This window comes from Rhinatrema bivittatum, chromosome 4, assembly GCF_901001135.1.
Source record: "Rhinatrema bivittatum chromosome 4, aRhiBiv1.1, whole genome shotgun sequence".
In the NCBI taxonomy this organism is placed as follows: Eukaryota; Metazoa; Chordata; class Amphibia; order Gymnophiona; family Rhinatrematidae; genus Rhinatrema; species Rhinatrema bivittatum.
The window spans coordinates 136,766,624-136,790,816 of NC_042618.1; the positions used below are offsets into that span (position 1 = coordinate 136,766,624).

At 43.5% G+C, this 24,193-nt stretch overlaps 1 protein-coding gene across 9 annotated transcripts in view; it reads right to left on the reverse strand.

Annotated features, from left to right (window-relative positions):
• FUT8 (fucosyltransferase 8) overlaps positions 1 to 24,193 on the reverse strand; it is a 543,593-nt gene that overhangs the window by 206,277 nt on the left and 313,123 nt on the right. For 7 of the 9 annotated variants that reach the window (XM_029598885.1, XM_029598887.1, XM_029598881.1 and 4 more), the window contains one exon: positions 3,838 to 3,953. The exons of the other annotated variants lie outside the window; for them this stretch is intronic. In XM_029598885.1, the coding sequence (XP_029454745.1) occupies positions 3,838 to 3,953 (116 nt within the window). The remainder of the gene's footprint in view (positions 1 to 3,837; positions 3,954 to 24,193) is intronic. 9 annotated transcript variants of the gene reach the window in all.

Here is a 24,193-nt window from a genome sequence, read left to right on the forward strand (position 1 = left end):
CACCCAAAATATGTAACAGAATCCTCACATCTGTAAAGGTATTTATTCTGCTGGCAGCACTCTAGAATATATTGTATGCACGATGTCCCTGGTGCACTCCATTCCAGATCAGTCAACTACTGGAATCCAACCCAGAGGGGAAAGAAACAACAAGCCTTGTACAGGGTACCAAACCAGGAACTTTCTTCTGCATTCTCAAGGAGCTAGTCCCAACCATTCCGAGTGTCTTCAATGCTTGACAGACTAAAACAAGCAACTAATTTTTAAGAAAGAAACGGAGTAGAGTTTGATTTGGCTCCAAAGGTGTGGAAATGTCCCCCATCACCATCCACATAATCAGCATCATTTTGATTCACCTGCATTCAGCTTAGTCTGGCAGTATTGTGTCATGGCGCTTGGCTGTGGAGCCATGTGGGGAAGGTCTTGGAACGCACGGACCAAACGTAGTAGTCACTGCTGATACAGAAGACCGCCCTGGAAGAAAGGCCCATTCCAGGCCCCACAGGTTCGAACCCTTCGTCCTGAGAGCTAATGGCTCGTGACGATTTGGCCTGTGGATCAATCAAGGAAGGCATACCCTCCAGAAGGAGGGAAATGGTCCCAAGCATCCAGGCAATGTTGACACAGAAAGCTTAAAGAAAGCTGCAGCTGAATGACCCTGAAGTGACATGCAGCACAAATAGATAAGCACTTAGGCCTCCTTGCTGCAAGTGCCATAGTTGTAAGCGTGTAGCACGATCAAAGCTCACGCTTGCAATATGCATGCATAAAACCCACACTGAAAATTGGCACACAAAATATGTGTACACACAAATATGCATAAGTAAATGCACCTAGATCGCACTCCCACCTAGGCGCCTAAGCAGGATGCACAAATGGGTGCACAAGAATGTATTAAGCAGCCCATGGTACAAAAACACACATAAAAACCTTGCATCCTGCCATGCACTCAAAAAGGGAGAAGCCTGCGAGCGTGGCCTAGCCAAATGGCTGCTCAACCTGCCATGCCTGCACTGCATCCTCAGCTCATGGAACTCCCGAAAGACGTGAGCGGCTAGCCTTTTTTTTGCCTTTTTAAAAAAGAAAAATGTTCACTTGAGTTCAGCTCTCTGTGTCTGAGAGCAGGACTGGGTTCCAGCTATGGGGGAAGAGAGAGATAAGCCCACAACACTGAGCCTCTCTCAGCATTCAACCGCTAATCATACGCTAGGGCCAGGCCCCTGAAGGCTACTGGACTGAAGCACTCTACTGAGGGAGAGGCTGCATGGTATCCCTCAGGAGGCAAGCGACAATATATAGCCGTTTCATCCCAAAAGACGTCGTGATGTGTCATGCAGCACAAATGGATAAGCCGTGGGTGACAAGGTTGTAGGCGCCTAGATTATGCTCGTATAAAAACCGTACCCAAAATGGACACACAATAAAGTGTGTGCGCAAGTATACGCGCTTAGGCGCGCGTCCAATTAGGCTCCCAGCACTGCTTCAATGCTCAACTGAGCATACAGGAATGTGCCGATGCCTGCCACGAGAAAAGGCGCAAAATCCCCTTGCAGCCTCCTATGAACCAAAAGAGAGAAGCCTGGAGCGGGGCCTTGCCACACAGCTGCTCAACCCACCGATCCTGCATCACCACCTCACTTCACAGAACTCTTCAGAGATATGAGCAGGACAGTCGAACACCAAGGTAACGGACCCTTTCTCCTGCTTTCCTCTCGCTGCTGTACTATTTTTTTTTTTTTATAACAAAAAACTTTTACCTTAGCTCAGCCTTCCCTGGCTGAGAGCATAAACAGGCCCCAGCTAGTGGGAGGAGAGGGCTAAAATCTTCACCTTGAGCCTCTCTTGGAATCGGGTCCCAACTATGGGGGGAGAGTGCTGAGGTCTTCACTGCCGAGCCTCTCTCAGCTTGCAACCACTATTGGAATTTCTGGTCCATGGCAGTCAAGGCTACCAGACTGAGGGTACTCTACTGAGGGAGGGACCAAATGGTATCATCTCAGGAGGCCATTATCAACTTTCAATATCTTCTTCTTCTCTTCTAATATTGTGTTTTTACTCACGGCACTCCCCCGAAGGGAAATACATATCCACCATCTGCTGGAGATGGAGAATACTGGCAAGCTGATATCAGGGTGGGGCTATACGGCTGTGACGTCGGCTTTTTCTCTGTCTCTATCCACTGGTAGAGGTGCATAACCCACTCATTGGGATTGACCTACCTGAACACTAAGGAATTAAATTTTTAAACAGCAAAATATGAAGACTTTTACAAGGCACTGTATATACAGAAAAAGTTAATTTTACTAAAACTTTTCAAGTTTTAAAATGTTTCCTCTTAAAAATATTCTCAGACTTCCAGCTTGTTGTGAATGTCCTTTCTTTTGTCCTTATTTGATTTTCCCCTTTCCATGTTCTTCACTTTTTTCATCTTTTTTCCATTTCATTTCTTCACTGCTCTTTGCAAGTCTTTCACCCCTAAACTGCCTCTACTTTTTCAGTCCTCTTTAAACTCCGCCCCCCCAGCTTTTTACTATTACTTATTTCTAAAGTGCTTGACGTATGCAGTGCTGTACAAATACACCTAACAACCCATTTCTTTTTTCCTCTGTTCCTTCCCTCCCTCCCTCCTGTACTCTTATTACATCTCTGCCCTTCCTTCTCATTATCCCCCTCACTCCTGCTCACCAGGTGTCATAATGCACAATATAGCACACCCTACCTCTTCTCCACCCGGCAGCAGCCCTTACCACCACATGCCTTAATACACCTAGAGCTGTAAAGTGCAAACAGAATCTAAGTTCAAGGTCACCACCACGATTGCTGCTGGCAGCACATAACTCAGGGTAAATGGAGTCATAGGGAAATAGCTAGGGGTTGGGGGGAAGAAGGTTGCTGCAACAGGTAGCCAGTGACTTGCATTTAAGTGGTGTGGGACAGGGGAGGTGGTGACCAAGAGTTCTACATTAATAGGGGAAAGAAATTCTGAGGCAGTTGCTATGTCATCATGAAAACTAGGGATCCAACTATGCTCAAAAACACTGTGAAAGGCAACAGCAAACGTGACAGTAATATATAACCAAAAAAACATTTTTACACTACGGAAGTCAATGACAAACTTTATATCTCCCTTTAGGAAAGTAGCACTGCTCTACTTATTAGGCTTACACAACCCTCTGAAAAACAAGGTGCAAACAGGCAAAACATTTTGAGCCCAATTTTATAACAGCTTGCATAGGGCTGAGATCCATGAGTAGAGAGTACTCATGGACTTCAGCCGTAATTTTTGAAGCAGACGTATGCACACAAGTCCAGTTTGCGAATCAGCAGGTATGTATGAACCTTTGCGGAGCATACAGGTGCATATTTACAGGTGTTCGGGGAGTAGGTGTAAATCTGAATGAGTATCTTTATGCGCATACTTTCGATTTCCGAAAGTACATGCATAAATGGTTTCCCCCACCTTAACTCTGCCTCTGGGAATGCCTCTTTCAAATATGCATAAAAGTACACGTGAAATCGCTTCCAAGCTTACGTTTACAAGCTCTGGAGTTATTTTCAAGAATCCTCTATGCATGTGCAAAATTGTGTTTTATGCACATATAGGCTTTTGAAAATTCAGTCCTGTTAAGATAAGAAAATCACTGCCATTTCAACAATTTTATACGGATGTGAAGCAATGTCACTAACATGTATGTCAGTCTAGAAAAATAAAAAACCCATTTAGCTCTATTCTACAGTTCTATTGCCACTGCCCCCTGCAGTGCATATGTTTACAGTCAGAGCTGACAGTAGTTTTCTCCTGGATGAACAAAAAGCAAAAACTGTAGATGTACGCACCATATCCTGATTGCTTTCTATAATTTTCTATCTGTTCTTTGGCCTTTAAAAGTTGCTCTTCTAAAGCACGCAGCCTTCCTGCTGCAGCCCCTTGATCAATGGGACCTTCTGGCATCCTGTAATACATAGGAAAAAAGGCAGCCAGTGAGCATAAAAATGACTACACAGGGAAACAACTCTGTTAGAGTAATGACACAGAAAACTACAGGTATGGTGCTCATGAGAAAAATAGATATAGTCATATTTTTAGATAGCTTTTGTTTACATGTCAAATATGGAGGGCAATTTTCAACACCTTTTCCCAGGGTAAAACAGCACTTTCCACACAGAAATGGGCTTTTGGAAAATTGCCCATCCTGCGTGTGGGTAAATGTACACGTGTTTACTTTTACCTTTATATAACTGAGGCATTCCCAGGGGGTGGCGTTAGCTCAGGGGAGGCAAGGTGCACAGCTTTGAAGTTTCACAAAAACATGCATTGTTTTGCCTGGAAAAAGGATGGCAAGACAAAAGCAGGCAAGGCACACGTCTGTGGGTACTTATCCCCGTGGTAATGATCAAAGCCAAGCTATGTGCATAGTGTTGCTTTGATTTCTGGCGCAAACCCAATGGGTAAAAACCACCGTGGTGTTTGCACCAATGTGGGCAATTTAATTACTGCCCCCCTGAGTCATAATGGGGGTAACATTCACAAGGTAGCGCATACAATTGGAAGTTACTTGCGTAAGTAGCATGTAGTAGTAGTAGTAGTGTTTTAGAAAAGCCTGAAGTATGTGCGTACGTCATGCATAAACGTAGACAAAATAAAGGGGTGCAGTGGGGCAGAGTTTGGTGGTTTGTGCACATATTAGTATGTTGTAAGTGGTATATGTACGTACATTACTAAACATGTGCTTACTTTTACACTGCTAACTGAACTGCTGAAATGAAATTGTATCTGGCTGCAGTTTTTGGGTGGCAGGTCTGGATTACGTGATGGGGGCTCAGGGTGAAGTGATGATGGAGGTGTCTGCAAAGTATTTTCATAAGCGGAGTATGCATATAGGGGGTAGATTTTAAAAAGGTGTGCGCGCTACCTGGCGCGTGCATACATACACCCGATTTTATAACTTGCGCGCGCAAGTTATAAAATCAAGGGTCGGCGCGTGCAAGGGGGTGCACAATTGTGCACCTTGCGCGCGCCGATCCACACTGCCTTCCCCCGTTCCCTTCCCCCTAACCTGACCTTGCCACCCCTTCCCCTAACCTTTCCTCCCCCTAGCCCTGCTCTAACCCCCACAAAATTTTAATTTTACTTTTGATGCCTGCCTCTGGGCAGGCGCATTTTGCGCGCGCCGACAGGCTGCCGGCACGCGATCCCTCGACACAGCAGCAATGACCGCTGTGTTGCAGGCCTCTGGCCCCGCCCACACCCCGCCCCACCCTTTTAGTAAAGCCCCAGGACTTACACGCGTCCCGGGGCTTTACACGCGTCGCCAGGCCTTTTTAAAAATAGGCCCGGCGCGCATTACTTTTTTAAAAACCGGCCCATAATGCATAAAATATCTGCCTTTGCATATAAAGTGAACTAAATACATGCACATGTTATAAAATAGAGGGCATAACTTTGTGGGCACACACTTAGGTGTGTATATGCTGACTTGCACACACACACACACACACACACACACACACTGCTGAAAATTATCCTTTAAATGCGTGCTCAGCATTCTCTTAGAACAGGAAAAAACCTACCATGTATCATGTACAGTATATGTTATATTTAAGTTACAAATCTGACTAAATTCCACTAAAAAGTTGAAAATGCAGAGAGATATTGTGGCTTCTTAAGATGCAAGCAACTAGAAGTATTAATTACCTAAGGTACTAGAGAACATCTGTTCACCACAAACTCTGGTTTCTACAGTTACAACTGAAAGAACTCACAGAAACTATTTCTGTTTCTCTAGATATAAATCTTGTTATTATGTCAGCAGTGTGTTGAAAAGGTAAAAGTCAGTCAATTCTGTACAACAGATGCACACTACATTTAGCAAAATTGCTTACCTTGTAATAGGTGTTATCCCAGGACAGCAGGATGTAGTCCTCACATATGGGTGACATCGGTAATGGAGCCCTATGTACGGAAAACTTCTGTAAAAGTTTCTATGAAACTTTTGACTGGCACCAGAGTGCCTACTGAGCATGCCCAGCATGTCATGATATTCCCTGCCACAGGGGTCTCCCTTTAGTCTTTGTTTGTAGCAAATAGCGTTAGCCAAAAATAAAACAATAAAACGTATCGGACCCAACTCCGCGGGGTGGCGGGTGGGTTTCGTGAGGACTACATCCTGCTGTCCTGGGATAACACCTATTACAAGGTAAGCAATTTTGCTTTATCCCAGGACAAGCAGGATGCTAGTCCTCACATATGGGTGATTAGCAAGCTAGAGGCTGAGTCATTTTGTGGTGAAGCAACAGTGAACTATTGTGGAAATGAATCAGCCGAAATCACAGCAGGTTGGATGTAGAAGGAGTTGGGGTTATACTGGAAACAAGTTCTTTAAGACAGATTGTCCATATGCTGAATCTTGTCTTCCTTCTTTGTCTAAACAGTAGTGCGCTGCAAAGGTGTGAAGAGAACTCCATGTTGCTGCTTTACAAATGTCCAGAATAGGTACAGAGCGAAGGTGTGCTACTGAAGTTGACATTGCTCTGACTGAGTGTGCTTTTACTCGCCCTTGGAGAGTAAGGCCTGCTTTTTCATAACAAAATTGTATGCAATCTGCTAGCCAGGTTGACAGAGTATGCTTACCCACTGCTTTACCTGGTTTGTTTGGATCATAGGACACAAATAGCTGATTTGATTTTCTTTGGGCTGCAGTGCGGTTTAAATAGAAAGATAACGCACGCTTACAGTCCAAAGTGTGTAAGGCTCTCTCTCCCTGGTGAGAGTGAGGCCTAGGAAAAAATGTAGGTAAAACTATGGTTTGGTTTAAATGAAATTCCGTGACCACCTTAGGAAGGAATTTTGGATGTGTACGGAGGACTACTCTGTCCTGAAGGAACTTCGTGAAGGGTTCGTAAGTTACTAGGGCCTGCAGTTCACTGACCCTTCTAGCTGATGTAATGGCTATAAGAAATACCGTTTTCCAAGTAAGGAATTTAAGGTCACAGGTATTTATGGGTTCAAATGGAGAACGCATAAGCTTGGTTAAAACTACGTTCAGGTCCCATTGAATGCTTGGGGAATGAATTGGAGGTTTAATGTGAGTTAGGCCTCTCATGAATTTACTGACGAGAGGCTGCGTGGAGATCGATGCATCTCCTAGCTTGTTATGATAAGCTGAGATTGCACTTAAGTGTACCCTTACAGATGACGTCTTAAGACCAGAGTCTGAGAGATGGTAAAGGTAATCTAGTAGCGAGGTAGTGGGGCAAGTGAAAGGATCTAAATCTTTCTGAGTGCACCATAAAGTAAACCTTTTCCATTTGTAGGAATAATTCTTTCTAGTGGAAGGTTTACGTGCAGCTATAAGTACCTGAGATATATTAGTTGAAAGGTTGAATGGTTGTAAGATCAGGCTTTCAACATCCATGCTGTCAGGGACAGGGATTGAAGGTTGGGATGGCGCAACTGACCCTGTTCCTGAGTTATGAGATTGGGAGCTACTCCCAGGCGAATTGGATCCCTGACTGAGAGATCTAGCAGTGTGGGGAACCATACTTGTCGAGGCCAATATGGGGCTATGAGTATCATTGTCCCCTTGTCCTGTTGTAGCTTTACTAAGGTTTTGGTTATGAGCGGTATTGGTGGATACGCGTATAACAGGCCTGAGTTCCAATGGCGGGCAAACGCGTCCTTTGGTAAGCTGGTCTGCCGGAAGAGGAGAGAGCAGTAATTGTTCACCTTGTAGTTCAGATGTGACGCAAAGAGATCTATTGTTGGTTGACCCCAGCGTTGAAATATCTTGATTGCTAACGCTGGGTCGAGGGACCACTCGTGTGGTTGAAAGTGACGGCTGAGGCGATCCGCTACTGTGTTGTGGATGCCTGCTAGGTAGGTGGCCCGTAGTAGAATTGAGTGTGCTAGGGCCCAGTCCCATATTTGAGCCGCTTCCTGGCAAAGGAGGTACGAGCCCGTACCACCCTGTTTGTTGATGTACCACATGGCTACTGTATTGTCCGTTTGGATCAGAACAGTCTTGTGTGAAAGGCAGTCCTTGAATGCATATAGAGCATAGCGTATAGCTCGAAGCTCCAGGAAATTTATCTGAAAGGAAGCTTCTTGCTTTGTCCACTTGCCCTGTGTTTTCAGATGAGCAATGTGCGCTCCCCATCCCAAGGTGGACGCATCTGTAGTTAAAGTCACTTGTGAAACTGGTTGTTGAAAAGGTAGGCCTTTGAGCAAGTTGAGTGGTGATGTCCACCAGAGAAGGGAATACTTCAGCTCTGGTGTTATCTGGATGTGAGTGGACAGTGGTTGAATGGCTTGAATCCATTGAGATTTGAGTGTCCATTGCATTAGTCGCATGGTCAGTCTGGCCATGGGAGTGACGTGAACTGTTGAGGCCATGTGTCCGAGTAGGATGAGGCACTGATGAGCTGTGACTGTATATTGATTGCGAATAGAATGTACTAGGAGAACGAGCGATTGAGCCCGGTCTTTCGGAAGAAAAGCCTTTGCTGTGATGGTGTTGAGATCTGCACCTATGAACTGCAACTGGTGAGATGGTGTGAGATGGGATTTGTCGTAATTGATGAGAAATCCCAAAGAGTGAAGCAATCTTATTGTGAGATGGAGAGAAGTGACAGCTCCGCTCTGTGTATGACTCTTGATGAGCCAATCGTCCAAGTAGGGGAACACATGTACTTGTTGCTTGTGAAGATGTGCCACCGCTACTGCTAGACACTTTGTGAACACTCGAGGTGCTGAGGCAAGGCCGAAAGGTAGCACCCTGTATTGGAAGTGTTGACCTTGTACCAGAAATCGTAGGAACTGTCGATGAGGTGGAAATATGGGAATGTGAGCGTAAGCATCTTGAAGATCCAGAGAGCAGAGCCAATCTCCTTTTTGAAGAAGAGGTAGCATGGTGCCTAAGGACACCATCCTGAATTTTTCCTTCTTTAAAAATTTGTTGAGATTTCTTAGGTCCAGGATAGGACGTAGACCCCCGGTTTTCTTTGGAATGAGGAAATATCGGGAGTAGAATCCTGTGCCCCACTGAGGCCTGGGAACTCTTTCGATGGCCCTGGCAGTCAGGAGGGTAGATAATTCTGCTTGCAGGATTGTGTAATGATGAGACACTGTCCAAGACGGAATAGGGGGATTGTCTTTTGGTACAGTGAGGAAGTCCAAGTGGTACCCCTGAGATATGATTGAGAGTACCCATTGGTCTGTAGTGATGGAGGTCCAAGTTTGAAGATGGTGAGCAACTCGGCCTCCAACCGGTACTTGTGGATAGGGATTTGATAATGACTCATGCCCTCTGGTTGAACTTCAAAATCCGGAAGTGGACGCCGCAGGCGGAGGGTTGTTGAGGCCTAGCAGGTCTTTGGCGAGGCTGAGGCCGTTGAGCAGGTCTTTGTTGTCTGGGCCTGGCTACTGGCGGATAATACCGCCTAGGGCGGTAATATGGCTTTCTTTGTTCCCTTCTTGGAGGCCTCCTAGAAGGTTGATGTACCTCTTGTGGCAGCTGAGAAAGCTGTTTGAGGGTTTCTGTATGGTCCTTGATGGTGGCTACTGCCTCCTTGACCTTATCGCCAAAGAGGTTCTCTCCTAAGCAAGGCAGGTCCGCCAAGCGCTCCTGTACTTCTGGTCTGAGCTCTGATGATTTAAGCCAGGCCCATCTTCTCGCCGTTATTCCAGCTGCAGACAATCTGGAGGTTGTCTCGAATGAATCATACGTGGCCCGAACCTCGTGTTTCCCTGCCTCTAGGCCCTTATGTACTAGGTTTTGAAAACCTTCCTGAAGATGGTCAGGTAACTGCTGAGACAGGGATTCAACTTGCTTCCATAGGTCACGCTGGTACTGGTTCATAAAAAGCTGGTATGAATTTATTCTAGCTACCAGCATAGCAGCTTGGAAGATTTTTTCGACCAAGATTGTCCAAGAACCTATTATCCTTTCCAGGAGGTATGGAGGCGTGTTGCTTTAATCTTTTGGCCTTCTTTTGGGCCGACTCGACCACCACTGACTGATGCGGTAGTTGAGTTTTTTGGAACCCCGGGATGGGTTGTACTAGGTAAGTGGCATCCGCCCGCTTATTAACAGCTGCCACCGACCCAGGGTGTTCCCATATCCTGTACATAAGTTCTTGTAAAACTTCATGAACAGGAATAGCAAGAATTTCCTTGGGAGGGTCTACGAATTGAAGCACCTCCAAGGTTTTTTGTCTGCTGTCCACTTCAGAGATGAGAGAAAAGGGAATTGTTTGAGACATCTCCTTAATAAAGTTGGAGAAAGAGAGATCCTCCGGTGGTGACTTTCTTCTATCTTCTGGGGGAGAAGGCTCAGAAAGGAGGTCTTCATCCGAGGAGAATTCTTCGTCACTATCATCCAGAGGGAGCTCCAACGGCCTAGTAGGCTTAGTTGGCATTTCAGAAAGTGGAGTCTGAGGTCTGAGGGGTGGTGGGACACCCGAAGGACCTGGTATTGGCTCTTGACTGTCATCTACATCTATAGGATGTGGTAGAGATGAGAAGCAATGTATTAGTGAGTCCAGCTTGTCCATCAATGGTTGAAAAATGGACTCTTGAGAAGGCATCGAAGGTGCCATCGGGATCGATGGCCGTGGTGGAATCGATGGTACTCGGGGAATCGGCAATGCTGAATCCGGTGGCTGCGGCCTAGGTAGAACCGGCAATGGAATCGGCGCCATCGAGGAGAGCGGTGATTTCCTTGGCATCGGTAGTGAAGGAATCGGTGATGGAACCGGAGATCCTCCTATGACCGGTGTCGATGGCAGAACCGGAGTGGCAGGCCGTGGCATCGCCTCGATAAAGGCATCCTTAACCGCTTGACGTATGTAACTGTCAAGTTCCGCCCGCATGGATGATGTGAACAGAGCACCCATGGGGGGAGGCGGTGGTGGCGACAGTAGTACGACCTCAGGGCCCTGAGGAGGTACGATTCCTTCCGCCGGAATCGGCGAGGGTTGGCCTGTCGGTGGCTCGGAAGCCTTACTTTGGAGCCGGGCTTTCTTACTCGGTGCCCCGTCTTCCGCCGATGGCTCGCCGGGTATCGGAGCGATGGTTGCTGGTTGCGGCCTGCGATGCCGATGGCGATGTTTATCTTTTTCGCGCCCTTTTTCGCTACTCGATGTGGACGCTCTGGACGATGGTGAGGGGGAGGAAAAAGGAGCGTCTCCCGAGTCACCGGAGTGACGTTTCTTCAAGACCACTTTCCTAATCGCCCCAGCCGGAGACGATTGTGTGGAAGTAGATGGAGCAGTAATCAGTTGAATTTTGAATAATTGCTCCATCTTGTCCATCCGTAGACGTCGACCTTTCGAGGTCATCGTAGCGCATAAGGGACAATTTTTTACATCATGACCTTCACCAAGGCAAAGTACACAGTCTTGGTGAGGGTCTGTAATAGACATATTTCTCGCGCATTTCGGACATTTTTTAAAACCTGTAGCCATTTTGTGGCCGGGCAGCCGTCGACGGCCTAAGGCTCAGGTAAATTTTGTTTTTAGTCAAAAAACGGCACGGAACCGCGAGAACGGGAAAAACTCACCGCGATGATCAAACTAAGGGAGACCCTCTGCGTTTGAAGTTTTTTAAAGCTTTCCGTAAGGAAAATATGTGGAAAATCCCACAGGACTCCTGATAACCGCGAGGCTAATTGCTTCGCGGAAAAAAGAAGACTAAAGGGAGACCCCTGTGGCAGGGAATATCATGACATGCTGGGCATGCTCAGTAGGCACTCTGGTGCCAGTCAAAAGTTTCATAGAAACTTTTACAGAAGTTTTCCGTACATAGGGCTCCATTACCGATGTCACCCATATGTGAGGACTAGCATCCTGCTTGTCCTGGGATAAAGTTATAACTTCTAATTTTGAAGTTGTATACAAATAGCTTATCAGTCAGAGGTAGAGACAGGATGCTTGACCAAGAAAATACAAATGAAATCCACAGGGACCGAAAAAGTAAAAAATGAAATTCCAGTCAGAGCACCATTTTCATCATTTAACCTTTGGAATTTACAAATTCATTGTCTTATTTAAAAATGTCCTTACATTCAGCACATTTGAAAGTATCAAATAACCATCTACCTATTAATGAAACATTAACTGGACATAATGCAGAAATGCCTGAGAACATATAACAGTCAAAAGCACCACGGAGAAATATTTTAACACCTGACATATTCGTATTACATATTACAATGTAAGGCTACAGAAGGTGACGCTAGCAAAAGACCAAGCAGTCCATCCAATCTGCTCTCACTGGAAGATATATCCTAGCTGCCAGCTATAGAAGACTGACCTCTTGTAAGCTCTCACTTCTAACCCAAGTCAGTCTTTGTTTGCTTCCTGATTGGTTCTCCACTATCCCGGTCAGATGACCACAGAAGACCTCATACTTTATCCAATACCCAGTTATCTCCCCTCTCCCACAATGTCTCACCACCTAGGTCTGCAACAATTCATGCAGCCACCAAAACCAGTGAGGCTGATGCCCAAACATCCAGTCCCCTAGGATTCTGTGGCCTTGCAGTCAATACTCATAAACCATCAACCTGCCAACACCAACACAGGTGCTTTCTGGGAGGCTTAACCTCCTGGTACCCCCTTCTGTCCACTCCATGGCCTGCAGAAAAAATAAGTCATGCTTCTATGTTCTGCTCTTTCTTTGATCCTTATTTCTTTCCCTCCCTCTACTCTGGAAGGAATAGGCTGGTTTTTTACAACATTCCTGAACCTACCTCCCTGAAGTCTCATACTGTGACCTCTTGTTCTAGAGCATTCTTTCTTCTGAAAAAGTTTGCTTCCTGTGAATGATATATACTTTTTCGATACGTGTCTACCATATCTCTCTTGTCTCTCCTCCCCTTTAGGGCATTATTGTTCAAATAGTGTGCCATGGCACATTGGTATGCCTTCAGACCTGATCAGGTGTACCATGGAAAAAAGTCATCGCCTTCTGATGCTCTGCTCTCAGCACCTCACAGAAACAAGAGTCACCAACGGTGGCTCTTAAATATGTAGAAGCTCCTTTCTGAAAACATATGTAATCATGAATGCCTCTTCTTAGCTATAGCATTAGCCCTGGAGTGTGGTAATTAATGGGCAGCATGCAGGGGGTGGAAGAATAGTCTAGTGGTTACTGCAGCAGGGTGTGAACAAGGGAAACCAGGGTTCGAATCCTGCTCATACTCCTGTGAACTTAAGCAAGTCACTTCTCCCTCTATTACCTTAGGTATAAACTTAGGGTTATATTTACTAAGCCACAATAAGCATTTAACATTTATTTATTTATTTATTTTTAACTTATATATACCGACATTCCTGTATAAAATACAAATCACACTGGTTTACAATAAAACATAACATAACATAGTATAACAAATTATACTAAAAAGCATACATTACCTTTGTCAAAAATGTAAAACAATTATAAATTATAATTACATGCAAAAAACAGGATTTATTGTGTAATAGTATCCATGAAAAAAATGCCCATATTTAAATAAGCTGCAAATGCATGCAAATGAGCTCATTTATACCTAATTTTATGTAAATAAAATAACATGGCTTGCTTCAAATAACACAAGCCATGTTTTATTTCCTGAAAAGTTAGCTACAACTCAGGGGTTGAAGCTAACTTTTCCCCAGAGCATGGTTAAGGGGACAGAGGAGTAGCTGTCACCACATCATTTCAGAACACATTTCAAACACTTTTTTACATAGATGGCCATCTCTAGAGGAGGCAGGGGTCTTTCAGGACTCCTGTGGGGTTTCTGGATGGGTGTGAGGGGCTTCTTTTCAGGCCCTTTAAGTTTCAGCTCCAGAGCATCAGGACATGTGTTACTATCCCAATGCTCTGGGCAAAAGGTAGCTACAACTCTTGAGCTGTAGCTTATGTTTCGGGAAAAATGCACAACTTGCATTATTTGATACAAGCTGCGTTATTTACATAAAATTAGGTATGAATGAGATGGCTTGCATGTATCTGCAAAGCTTATGCATGCAAAACAACTTATTTAAACATGGGCAGCTTTTTCGAGGAAAATATTATGTGATATTGCCTCAATAAGTATATATATTGTGCAATAAACATATATTAAACCCTTATTGTGGCTTAGTAAATATACTCTTTAAATTGTAAGTCTTCTGGCAACAGAGCAATATCTACAGTGCCTGAATGTAATTTGCTTTGAAGTGGCTGACCAGTCATAAAAGGAAGAATATAACGCCAAAATTAAAACATCTGCCTTTCTTTGGTTTTCTGGGACCAAAGAACTACTAAACAGATCCTTCAGTGCACCTGCCAGAACCTCTGATACTCCTCGATATTGTAGTATGTTCAATTAGAAACCAGGGATTGCCAAATAATTTATCACTTAACTACTATGAGATTACGGAGATGAAAATTACAACAAATTATCTTAATTCTTTGCACCTGACTGCCTGGGTCTTGTAGGATTGACTACAGCTCAGAGCAGAAGCCGCTTTTTCAGATAGCTGTTAAGACTACTTTAGTTTTCTAGCTGAATTCCCTACAACTAAAAACATTTTGGATTTTAAATGATCTTTAAAAGTTGTTTGTTTTACAGTTTGGCCTTTGTTATAATAGCAATAACCTGAAAGTTGCTGAACTCTGGAATAAACAAATCCTGCTTCATATTCTATCTTTTCTGTCTGGCTTTATCCTAAACCACTTTCATTATTCATGTCTTTCCACAGTCCCTAACTTTGCATTGTCAACATGTTTTTTGTAAGATGCCCTGGAGAGGAAACCAATATAAACAAAATTGGTGAGATACCTTCTCGCATCAAAATTATTTATTTGTTACATTTATAATCCGCAACATCCAAATTTGTCAATCTGTGCGGCTATTTAACTATAAACCCTCTTGACTGGAGCAAGTGTCTAGAACTACATCACTTTTAGGGGATTAATGCTATAATTACTTACTATAATTACACACACAAAAAAAATTCTCCATCCCTGAAGCTGTCATTTAGGGCTTGAATTTACTGTGCTTTTTTTTCCCATAGACATAGAATTGGAGAAAAGCCTTGGTTAATCAGGTGTTTAGTTTCAGAAAATAACCTTGTGGCAAGATACATTATTGTGCAGACATTTTCTACAGAAGAAATAGGCGGTGGGTCATAGTTACCTAGATTCAATGTATACCCACCCACACTTTGCTTTGTGAATACAATTGCTTTAACAGATCTTACAAGCAGAAAATAAGCTTTTAAAATAGGTGATATAGAATCTATTGATTTCTGCACAACCTCCTGCAAATATTTTCCATATTAGCTACCTTCCTGGGTAAGGTAACATTATCTTTAATTTTAACAGCAATTTAAAATTGTTGGCTAAAAGTTAGTTCAATAGTCATAACCTTTATCCCCATAATCTCATAGTAGTTAAGCATGGTTTTTCTGAGCATATACATGACTTCTCCTGGTACATAACTGTGAAGGCTACTAGCCATTACCTCACGAGTATCCTCAGTCTGATAAAGACCGGAGTCAACTCCCTAAGAAGAGGGTGGGTGTATGTGTCTGATTTATCCTATCTACAGAAAATTCCAGTTACAGGTAAGTAACCTGTAACATCCTAAACTGAGGGCTGTCTTTTTTGTGTCTAGGTCCTGTCCTGTAGGGCAACCCAGATCCAAAGCAGTATAGGGGGTGTTGACTTATTAACTAAAAAAAATTCTGGAGAACAGCCTGCTCTCTTGACGGCATTATCAAGACAGTGGTGAAATGTAACGATATGAACAACGTTGTAGCTCTACATATTTCTTCAATGGAAACTGATCAGAGATGAGCACCCAGTGGGGCGGATTTTAAATGCCCTGTGCACGTAAATCCGGCCGGATTTACGTGCGCAGGGCTCTCGTGCGCCGGCGCGCGCAGAGCCCCAGGACGCGCGTAAGTCCCGGGGCTTCGTAAAAGGGGCGGGGGAGTGGGCGTGTTGAGGGCGTTCCCGAAACAACGCGGCGTTTCGGGGGCGTGACGCAGCATTTCGGGGGCAGGCCCGGGGGCGTGGTGCCGGCCCGGGGGCATGGTCGAGGCCTCCGGACCAGTCCCCGGGTCAGGTGATGGCGCGGCAGCAGCCCACTGGCGCGCGCAGATTTACGTCTGCTTTTAGCAGGCGTAAATCTGCCAACAAAGGTAAGGGGGGAGTTTAGATAGGGCCGGGGGGGTGGGTTAGGTAGGGGAAGGGAGGGGAAGGTGGGGGAAGGGCAAAGGAAAGTTCCCTCCGAGGCCGCTCTGAAATCGGAGCGGCCTCGGAGGGAACAGGCAGCGCGCGCTGGGCTCGGCGCGCGCAGGTTGCACAAATGTGCACCCCCTTGTGCGCGCCGACCCCGAATTTTATCCCCGTATCTTATAAAATCTAGCGTACTTTTGTTCGCACCTGGTGCGCGAACAAAAGTACGCGATCGCGCAAATTTTTAAAATCTACCCCAGTGTTGCTATTGCTCTAACCTGATGCACCTTTACTATATACCGTATTTTTCGCTCCATAAGACGCACCTGACCATAAGACGCACTTAGGATTCAGAGGGGGAAAATTAAAAAAAAATAAATTGTGCTAAACCGGCTCTGCGTCTGGGCGTCTTATGGAGCAAATTAGGGGAGTGCATAGTTTTTTTTTTTTTTTCTCCCCATTTTGTTTTCGGGTCTGGGGAGGGCCATTTCGGTCCACTCCCCAGATCAGAAAATTTTTCTTTCTGTGGGAACCCCCAAAACCCCCCCCCCCATCCCAACCCTTTAAATTAACAACCTCCACCCCCCTGACCCCCCCAAGACCTGCCGAATTAATTTCCTGCAACCCCCCACCCTCCTGACCCCCCCCCAAGACCTGCCAAACGTCCCTGGTGGTCCAGCGGGGGTCCAGGAGCGGTCCGGGAACGATCTCCTGGGCGTGAACCGTCGGCTGCCAGTAAACAAAATGGCGCCGACGGCCCTATGCCCTCACTATGTCACTGAGACCGACCGCTGCTATTGGTCGGTCTCAGTGACATAGTAAGGGCATAGGGCCGTCGGCGCCATTTTGTTTACTGGCAGCCGACGGCCCTATGCCCTCACTATGTCACTGAGACCGACCAATAGCAGCGATCGGTCTCAGTGACATAGTGAGGGCATAGGGCCGTCGGCGCCATTTTGTTTACTGGCAGCCGACGGCCCACGCCCAGGAGATCATTCCCGGACCCCCGCTGGACCACCAGGGACGTTTGGCAGGTCTGGGGGGGTCAGGAGGGTGGGGGGTTGCAGGAAATTAATTTGTCAGGTCTTGGGGGGGGGGTGGGTTGTAGGAAATTAAGTCGGCAGGTCTTGGGGGAGTCGGGGGGGGGGGGGTGTTTGTTAGATTTTTGTTTGGTTTTTTTTTTATATTCGCTCCATAAGACGCACATACATTTTCCCCCCACCTTTGGGGGAAAAAAAGTGCGTCTTATGGAGCGAAAAATACGGTACTTGTAATCATGTCAGAGTGTAGCAGAAAGATATGCAGTCTGACTGCCAGTCTGATGGCATTCGTTTAGTTATTACAGTTCTTCATTTTTTAGGATCAAAGAATATGAAGAGTTGAGTGGAATGACAGTGTGGCTGAGTTCTTTTCTTATAGTAGGCGAGCATCCCTTTACTGTGCAGTGCCTTCTCATGATCATGTGCACAAGGCCTTGGGGAAAAAATAAGAAGCACTACAGATTGGTTAATATGGAATGCTAACATTATTTTGGAAGAAAAGTAGGATGTGTTCAGAACTACCCTCTTATGAAAAAATCGCAGGTATGGAGAACAACAGACAAGTTGAGGTTCATCCCACTGAGAAAAGGTCTTTCCAGGTCAGGTATTTTGGCTGAGCTAATATGAGGTTCAAAGGGCAGGTTCACTAATTGGGTCAGGATTATGCTTAGGCTCCACAGAACCAGTGGCCGCTTTATTAGGGCGTTCGCTGTGCCATAATACTGTAATGAATTTTTAACACCAAGAATGAAGTGATACTGGACTTACAGGTAAATCCTTCTAAACTGGAGGCAATCTGGTTTAACATTAGATAAACTACTCTGGATATGTCTCCGATGACGTTGGGAACTCCCATTTCTTTAAAGCCAGTAGTGACCTGATTAGGTGTCCAGTTAAATTCAGCCCTAGCTTTATTTCAGTTACTATTCAGAAATCATTCTGCTCTCTGAGGTATATTAGGAAAAATTGGTCACTATTAGTGGAAAAAGATCTTAAAGCTTCAGCACACACTTTTGTCATTTCAAAGAGGATTTCTGTAATTCATTGTTACTAGGTATTTTAAAATACAGCTGAAACGTATGCAGCTACTACAAAACATAGCTGCTACGCTAATCTTTGGACTTCAGAAATATGATCATATTTCCCCAGATTCAAAATCCTAAGTATTGTCTTTCGCACTCCTTCAGTTGACTATCCGCTTTATCTATTTAAACTGATAGTGCCTTATATTCCTTCTCGTTCCCTATGCCCTTCTCTGTCTGGGCTCCTTTTTGTTCCACCACCATCAGTAATCCGGCTGGACTCTACCAGAGAGACCACTTTTACTTATCAGGCACTGGAATTCCCTTCCATTTGACATCTGTTCTGTTTCAAATTATCTAAACTTTAGGAAGGCAATGAAGACCTGGTTTTTTTTTGGGCAAAGCATTTCAGAATACTTAAGCAGTAAGTACAGTTTGATGGTTAGATTATTATAATTCTGTGATGCATTGTTAATTTTGTATTATGAATGGCCACTATTTGTTATATGTTTTAAGTGTTTTAGAACTTAGGTCTGATTAGGCAGCGCAATATTATGTTATTTAACTTTACTTTTACTTGTTTTATTAGCATTAATTTTACATTAGATTTAATGTATGTATTTTTGAATTTTACCACAGTTTGGATAAAATGCTTAATAAGTGGGTTATTAAGAATAAATGAAATGAAATATGGTACACTACTATGGTACTTAAATGGACCTTTACTAAAGAGATGCTCAGGACAGATAATGACATGAAATCTGTATTAGAGTAAGTCTGTTTGCAAATATGTAAATAGATCTACATTTCCTCAAATACACCAGCTAGAAAATGCTGTCTACTTGAAGTTATATGATCTTTTAATACACTTTTCTCAATGCCAACAAGATGTCCTCCATTTCTCAAGACAGCTAAAGAAAGCGATAGTAACGCAATAATATACCTGGACTTGACCAACATTACTCAAATAATGATTTTATTTATGAAATTGTAACCGAACTTTATTGGCACCTGTTAGAATGTAAGATATCCTACATTTACTTACCTTAGTCTATGTGCCTATTTGTAAACCTTTGCGATGGCATATAACTTAGCGACGGTATAGAAAGGTTTTTAAATAAATAAATAAATAAATAAATGCATGCTCAGCAGCCATGCCATTGGTGCTAATAAGTAGTTGTTCAGGTGAAAAACTCTTCCCTAATCTTCAGTTATTAATGCAGAGAATTCTGATAGTTGAATCAGTGTCTAGATTGATAGCAGACAGTCGAGAAAACCATATTTGACCAAGTCAGGCTGGTGTTTTTAAGATTATTGAAGCTTTGTCCTGCTTTATCTCTGGCGATATTTTGGATATTAGAGAATCTGTTGCGGGGGGAGGGGGTAGATAGGCATGGAGAAGTCCTGTTCCCAAGTCTATACTAAGAACATAAGAAATTGCCATGCTGGGTCAGACCAAGGGTCCATCAAGCTCAGCATCCTGTTTCCAACAGAGGCCAAACCAGGCCACAAGAACCTGGCAATTATCCAAACACTAAGAAGATCCCATGCAACTGATGCAATTAATAGCAGTGGCTATTCCCTAAGTCAACTTGACTAATAGCCGTTAATGGACTTCTCCTCCAAGAACTTAACCAAACCTTTTTTGAACTCAGCTACACTAACTGCACTAACCACATCCTCTGGCAACAAATTCCAGAGCTTTATTGTGCGTTGAGTGAAAAAGAATTTTCTCCCATTAGTCTTAAATGTGCTACTTGCTAACTTCATGGAATGCCCCCTAGTCCTTCTATTATTCGAAAGTGTAAATAACCGAGTCACATCTACTCGTTCAAGAATTCTCATGATCTTAAAGACCTCTATCATATCCACCCTCAGCTGTCTCTTCTCCAAGCTGAACAGCCCTAACCTCTTCAGCCTTTCCTCAGAGGGGAGCTGTTCCATCCCCTTTATCAGTTTGGTTGCCGTTCTCTGTACCTTCTCCATCACAACTATATCTTTTTTGAGATGCGGTGACCAGAATTGTACACAGTATTCAAGGTGCGGTCTCACCATGGAGCGATATAGAGGCATTATGACATTTTCCGTTTTATTAACCATTCCCTTCCTAATAATTTCTAACATTTTGTTTTCTTTTTTGACTGCTACAGCACACTGAGCCGACGATTTTAAAGTATTATCCACTATGATGCCTAGATCTTCTTCCTGGGTGGTAGCTCCTAAATTGGAACCTAACATCATGTAACTACAGCAAGGGTTATTTTTCCCTATATACAACAATTTGCACTTGTCCACATTAAATTTCATCTGCCATTTGGATGCCCAATCTTCCAGTCTTGCAAGGTCCTCCTGTCTATCAGTCTACTTGTGATTTAACTACTCTGAATAATTTTGTATCATCCGCAAATTTGATAACCTCGCTCGTCTTATTCCTTTCCAGATCATTTATATATATATTGAAAAGCACCGGTCCAAGTACAGATCCCTGAGGCACTCCACTATTTACTCTTTTCCACTGAGAAAATTGACCATTTAATCCTACTCTCTGTTTTCTGTCTTTTAACCAGTTTGTAATCCATGAAAGCCATCGCCTCCTATCCCATGACTTTTTAGGTTTCATAGAAGCCTCTCATGAGGGACTTTGTCAAACGCCTTCTGAAAATCCAAATACACTACATCTACCGGTTCACCTTTATCCACATGTTTATTAACCCCTTCAAAAAAATGAAGCAGATTTGTTAGGCAAGTCTTCCCTTGGGTAAATCCATGTTGACTGTGTTCCATTAAACCATGTCTCTCTATATGCTCTACGATTTTGATCTTCAGAATAGTTTCCTATTTTTCCCGGCACTGAAGTTAGGCTCACTGGTTTATAGTTAACCGGATCGCCCCTGGAGCCTTTTTTTAAATATTGGGGTTACATTGGCCACCCTCCAGTCTTCAGGTACAATGGATGATTTTAATGACAGCATCAAGATAATTCTCAGCCTTATGGAGCAGAAAAGAGGTAGTTTTCTGGGGTTTTTTTTTTCCAAGGCAAAGAGATTTATTACTGGAATTTCTCAATGCTTGAAGATGCCAAACACTGCATCTTGGTTCAAAGACCATTTGCAAGGCTCTGGGTAAAGACTGAGTCTGTATGCAATCACGCTTAGGTGAATTTTCAAAGGAGTTACGCATGTGAATGTAACATACTATCACTGCAATTTTCAAAACATATTAACATGGGTAAATGCACTTACACAAGTAAATACTATGGACAATTCAATGGCATATAGTGCAGCAATTTCAAAAGCCCATTTACACGGGTAAAGTACCTTTACATGTGTAAAACCCAGTTTTACATGTCTAAATGCTTTTGAAAATCAGGACCTCTGTGTTTCTAAAGGTATGTTGCTGTTACAAGCTACTGCTGAGGAAGGGCCACATCCAGATTTTCAAAGTTTGTTTGCAAAGAATGCAAGACCATGTTCCATCTTGCTTGTTTATATTGAACATTGCAACCTACCTGTCTGGATCAGTATCCTCGTCTCAAGCAAGTTACTGGAAAATGCTTTGAGGGCATTTAATATTTATTTATTTATTTATTTAGAACTTTTCTATACCGATTTTCCAGTAACAGAATTACTGATCAATTTGGTTTACATTTTGAACAATAACAACAGTGACAAGTAAATGTCTTACAAGGAACAGGAAGAAAATAACTTAGAAATAATATGTGGGTTGATAACATAAAAAGTACTATATACAAAGCCTAAAGGTGGGTAGAGGCACTAAACAATGGCGTGGGACTGTCAAGAGGGTGGGTATTGGGTTTTGGACTGCCAAGGAGTTGGAGATTGTTAGAAGAATTCTTTTGGTATTCCTTGTGGAATTTTTGGGGTATTCTTTGGGGTTTCAAAGAAGTTCCAGAGCTGAACTTGGATAGTTCTTGTGTAATTCTCTTGTTGGTTGTTAAAAATAAATTGAGGTTCTTATATAGCTCTCTTGTAGGATGAATGAGAATAAGCTAGAGGGGTCCTTGGCAGATATTATTCAGCAGGCTGATGTTATGGAAAAGCTTGATGGAAGAGCCACGTCTTAAGTTGTTTTTTTTTAAATAATGGGGCATTGTACTGATTTGAGTTCTGATGGGAGACTATTCCAGAGTTTGGGACCAGCTGTGGAGAATGCTCTTTTGCTTAACGTTGATTTCATTGGTGGAGTCTGGAGGTTGTTTCTGTAGGCTTGTCTCACTGGTCTAGTAGGTGTGTGGAGTTGTAAAGGGATTTTGAGCTCGAGTGGTGTTAGGTTATGTAGTGCTTTGTGTATTGTTGAGAGCACTTTGAAGCGTATTCTGAAATTGACGGGCAGCCAATGTAGGTTTTTTAAGATTGGTGAGATGTGGTCTCTTTTGTTAGTCTTGGTTAGAATCCTTGCCGAAGCGTTTTGCAACATCTGTAATGGTTTTAAGGTGTTTGCGGGGAGGCCCACTAGAAGAGCGTTGCAATAATCTATTTTCGTGAGAATGATTGCTTGTAGAACCAGTCGGAAGTCGTGGAGATGGAGGAGTGGTCTAAGTCTTTTTAAGACTTGTAATTTGAAGAATTCATCCTTTACTATATTGTTGATGAGAGCTCTATAATTCATTTGGTTGTCAAGTATGACTCCAAGATTTCTGACTTGTGGTGAAAAAGTTAGTTGAGGAACGAGGTTGGTGCTGGGAAGTGAGTATGTTCCATCTTGAGAAATGATTAGGTATTCAGTTTTGTTTTGATTAAGAATAAGATTTAGGCTTGCGAGTAAGTTGTTGATGGCTTGTAGGCATGTATTCCAGAAGTCCAGAGTTTTTTGTAGAGATTCAGTGATTGGGATTAGAATCTGTACATCGTCTGCGTATAGGTAGTGTATGAGATTTAGGTTGACAAGGAGTTGGCAAAGTGGGAGGAGGTAGATATTGAATAAGGTTGGTGAGAGTGACGATCCCTGTGGGACTCCCAAGTCGCAAGCGACTGGTTGCGATTCTTCCTTGTTGACCTTGACTTTGTATTGTCTATTCTTAAGGAACGATTTAAACCAGTTGAGAGCTGTATCTCTAATTCCAATGTCTGAAAGACGATCTATTAATGAGTTATGATTGACCGTATCAAATGCTGCTGATAGGTCTAGGAGGATGAGTAGACAGGGACATCTTTTTTCAAGATTCAGTAAGATGGAATCTGTTAAGGAGATTAGGAGGGTTTCTATGCTTCTGGATTGGCGGAAACCGAACTGGGTTGGAGAGAGAATGCTGTTGTTGTTAAGGTATTCTGTGAGTTGTTTATTTGCTACTCGTTCTAATATTTTAGCGATGAATGGTAGATTTGCTATTGGGCGAAAGTTTGCTGGTATATCCGGTGAAAGATTAGGTTTTTTTAGGAGTGGCTTTATGATTGCCATTTTGAGAGAGTCGGGAACTAGTCCTTGAGATAGGGAGCAATTGATGATTTGTGCAATGTGTTTGGATATGGTTTTGGCGCATGAAATGAGGAGATTGATGGGAATGGTATCTTGAGGATGTGAGGAAGGTTTGATTTTTTTTAGGATGTTTTCTATCTCTAAGGAGGAGGTGGTTTCGAATTCGCTCAGGCATGTCTTTTGTGATGGGCAGGTAATCTGTGGTGTGTCTAGCGTAGAATTGTTGTTGTTCTTGTGCTGCGCTAGTAGGTTAGGGATCTTATTCTTGAAGTAAGTTGCGAGTTCTCCCGCTTTGCTTGCCGCTTTATCATCTGGTATGGCTGTTGATGGAGGTTTCGTGAGAGAAGAGACCAGTGAAAAAAGCGCTTTGGGGTCAAAGATGAAATGGTGAATTTTTTGTGAGTAAAAATCTTTTTTTGCTTGGAGGATGGATGTTCTGTATAGGTGCATCGTGGATTTGAATGTCGTGAGGTTAGGAGATG